The sequence below is a fragment of the Impatiens glandulifera genome, chromosome 7, assembly GCF_907164915.1.
Source record: "Impatiens glandulifera chromosome 7, dImpGla2.1, whole genome shotgun sequence".
Classification (NCBI taxonomy): Eukaryota; Viridiplantae; Streptophyta; class Magnoliopsida; order Ericales; family Balsaminaceae; genus Impatiens; species Impatiens glandulifera.
Window position 1 is genome coordinate 35,423,536 of NC_061868.1, and position 3,909 is coordinate 35,427,444.

Sequence of the window (3,909 nt, forward strand, 5' to 3'; positions counted from 1 at the left end):
CCAAATTCCCTCACCTAATCATTTCTCTTGATTAAAATAGATTGATTAAGAGAGATAAATTATATAATACAAAGGTAATTTTTTTATTTTTAGAAAAGGAATGATATTAATATGTTAGTTGCTAAATTTTAAATTATGTAATACAATGTGTTTGAATTATAATTTATTTATTTTTTAGTATTTGTCTTTCTCACAAACAAACGAAGGTAAGATTTTTCACTCTAAAGTAATAGTTTTATTTCTTATTTAATTTATCGTATTTAAAATAATAATAATTCTTTCTCTTCTATTTTTTTTTTAACTATTCTCACACGTCACATCATTTTTTAAAGTATTTAAATCGCATTTGACAGTTTAAAACACGTACACAAAATTACGACGTTTCAAAATTTTATAAAAAATAAATATCACATTTATCCCTCTCCAAATCTTCTCAACCTTTCCCACTCCTATCACATTTTTTATCACCAAAATCATCTTTAAAAAATTTGAATGCATAAATTTAAACAAAATAAAAATAAAAAATAATATATATATATAAATTAAGGAAAATCAGTTTGATACTTCTCAATTAATATAATTATTTGATTCCATTCAAAAACTTCCAGTATAAATTAAATTTGTGATATTTTTATTTTTTATGTCGTCTATTTCTGCAGAAGATCCTCTACTACCATTTGTTTGTGTTCTTCTTGTCACTTCTCACATGGAGAGGGGTAATGTTGTAATAAAAAAAAGAATTTTTCTTTTATTATAATATTGCCCTTCTCCACATGTATGTGAGAGGCAACCTGAAAAAGAACACAGACAAATGGAACAGATGATCTATTTGTCTATTTCCACATAATCACTCTTTTAGGATAAGTCTAAAAAAAGTACTCAATTTAAATAAATATATAAAATATTATTTAACTTTCAAACTTTACATATAAATAAATAAATAAATAAATAAAAATAATAAGTTAAAGAATTAAAAAAAATTAAAAATGTTATAGCTCAAAGACTAAAAAGACTAAAAATGTCAAAACTCATATAAAACAAATCAAAGTTCAGCACCATTTATTAATAGACTAAAATTCAAATCCAAATAATAATTTGCCCAATTAAGTAATATAATTGATTAAACATAATAAATTAAATTTCATAATGCATTGGGATTAAATCAAAAAAAAGCCTAAAAAGGGTATATGTAGATCATTACTTACCTCTTGAGTCTTGTCCCCTGCGTGCAACTTGTATGGGGGCCCGCATTGTCTATTTCTTATTTATCCACATTTTCCCTCTCACTATAAATAACACATATTTCCTCTTCTCTTTCAACACATCAATTTTTGCCCACTTTCTTATAATAATTTCCTTGTAGTTTCTTTCTTTCTATCATTCATATTTCTTTATTTGTACCTTCATCAATATTAATCATCCATCTTTATAAAAAGCAAAAGAATTCATGGCGTGTTTGGTTTCTCGGTCTGGTAGGCATTTGCAGAGATACGACAACATAGGCCGTCGCATTGTAGTGGGGTGAGTGATTTATATTTTTGTAAATGGTTCGGGGCGTTGAAGACAAATGAGAACATGAGTTATTAGTTTCTTGATTTTTAAGATACAATATTAATTAATAGGTTTTGCAGATGCATTCCTTACAGATTTAAGAGAATGAGTAGGGACTTGGAAGAGGAGGATGAATTAATAATCTTAGAGGTTCTAGTTGTGAGTTCACGTAAGACCCGCGGCCAAGGAATGCTGTTTCCAAAGGTAAATTATAATGTTTGTTTTGTTTTAGATCTCTTGTTAATTAATTTGATCAATTGGTTTGGTTTGGTCTTAGGGAGGATGGGAAACTGATGAATCTATTGAAGAAGCAGCAACAAGAGAAACATTAGAAGAGGCTGGAGTTCGTGGTCATTTCGATCAGGTTACACTCTTTCATTTCTTTCCATCAAGATTTATCACGGTTTTATAACCATGTTTTAAATTTGAAATGAACATAATAACTATGATATAATTTTTACTTTTTAAGTCCAAAATAGTACAATATATAATAATTTGTGTTTGTGTTTGTGTTAATTTCAGGAAGAATTAGGACAATGGAATTACAAGAGCAAAACTAGGGGAATATACCATGAAGGAAGACTCTTCCCTTTACTAGTGACCGAACAACTAGATCATTGGCCAGAAAAAGATTTCCGTCAAAGACTATGGGTACGTATAATTTGTTTGTACAAATAATTAAGTCATGCATGACATATTATTAATTGTCTTAAATTAATATAAAAAAAATAATTAATTGCAGATGAATGTGGGTGAAGCTAGAGAAGTTTGCAAGTGGTGGTGGATGAAAGAGGCCTTAGATTTGTTAGTGGATAGACTTTCCAAACCAAATAACTCATTGAACAAAGCCTAGTTTGATTGATTCCCAATAAATACAATGTCTAATAATTGTAAAAATAATGAAAAATCGGTTCTCAATTTTCAATAATGTTTAAAATGTTCCAGACCAATAGGATTGTTAATTCATAATCAAAATTAATGTATCAATATGTTAATTTTGTATATATGTTTCTCAACTTGTACTTGATGTTTCAGTGTATTATTTATAACTTAGGTAATGTGTAGCAATTTTTTGGTTTTTGTGTGGTGATTATTTTTCTTCTAAAAACTGAAATAATATTAAGGGTTCGAAAATATGGAGACACAAGATGGAGATAAAAAAAATGGAATAAAAGAAAGATTTAAAACCGCTTTTGAAGCAGTTTACCCTTGACATATTAATTTTTTTGGTTATCTAATTTAACAAATATCTCACATTAATAATAAGTTATTTTTAGATATAAATCATTATTTTTATTTGTAAATAATTGAAATTTTATAAATAATAAATTCTGAAAAAATTGGCCTTATCAAAGTTTTTCTAAATCATTCTACATATTCAAACTAATACATTTTAGTCTAAACATATATTTTATTGTATTTCTTTCTAGCTTAGCGACAACAATAGGTGTATATTAATCATTAGGTCCTGAGCGGACTACATACTTAATTCGTTGCCACATTTTTTTATGTTTTATTGTATGATAAAAGAGAAGCGTGATATAACCTAAAATATCTAATTTTCTCAACAAAAATAAGTGATATATCAATTAAAATGTCTAATTTCCCAACCTAAAAATTTAATCATTAATATACTAATAATAAATAACAAATGTATACAAATTATGTATTAATTTGTGTTTATCATCTCACGTTTTCAACATCTTTGGTAAAATCAAGTCCACCGCGGAGACATTCATAAACTTCTCTATCATAGTTTTTAAAAGTAGTCATTAATAATAACATTCTCACTAGTCATCTATGTAGACCCATGAACGACGATCTCCACCTATAGGAGGTCGACTGCTAACATAAGACCGAGAAAACAAATATGCCGCTGGTCACGTTTTTACACCCGATGGTAACCTAAGACCGAGAGTTCCTACACCTATTACTTGTCACATTTCTACACCCGATGCTGACCTAGGACTGAGAAACTACACCTAATGCTGGCTGCAGTTTCTGCACCCGATGCTGACCTAAGACCGAGTAACTACACCTACTATTGGCTGCATTTTTAGTACCCATTGGAAACTCTTGGCTAACCCAGGACCGAGAGAATGCACTTATTGCTGGCTATATTTTCATCATCTGATGGAAACTCGTGGCTAACCTAGGACTAAGAGAATGAACATGATACTGGTCATGTTTCTACACCCGATAGTAGACACAAGATGGAGGATTTGCACCTACTACTACTGAAGGTTGAGACCGACGTTTAACACCCAATGAGCCTAGGACCGACGATGCTGTTCACTTACAACCGAGAATATCAACATTATGTGCACCTGGGACTGATACTGTCTACTACACTTGAGA

General features: G+C 29.5%; 1 protein-coding gene across 1 annotated transcript; it reads left to right on the plus strand.

Moving 5' to 3' along the window:
• Window positions 1-1,444: 1,444 nt before the first annotated feature.
• Window positions 1,445-2,404, plus strand: LOC124909804 (nudix hydrolase 17, mitochondrial-like). The gene is made up of 5 exons (XM_047450441.1): window positions 1,445-1,521; window positions 1,632-1,755; window positions 1,829-1,915; window positions 2,074-2,202; window positions 2,294-2,404. The coding sequence occupies exons 1-5, from the start codon at window positions 1,448-1,450 to the stop codon at window positions 2,402-2,404; spliced, it is 525 nt and encodes a 174-aa protein (XP_047306397.1). The 5' UTR covers window positions 1,445-1,447.
• The last annotated feature ends 1,505 nt before the right edge of the window (window positions 2,405-3,909 follow it).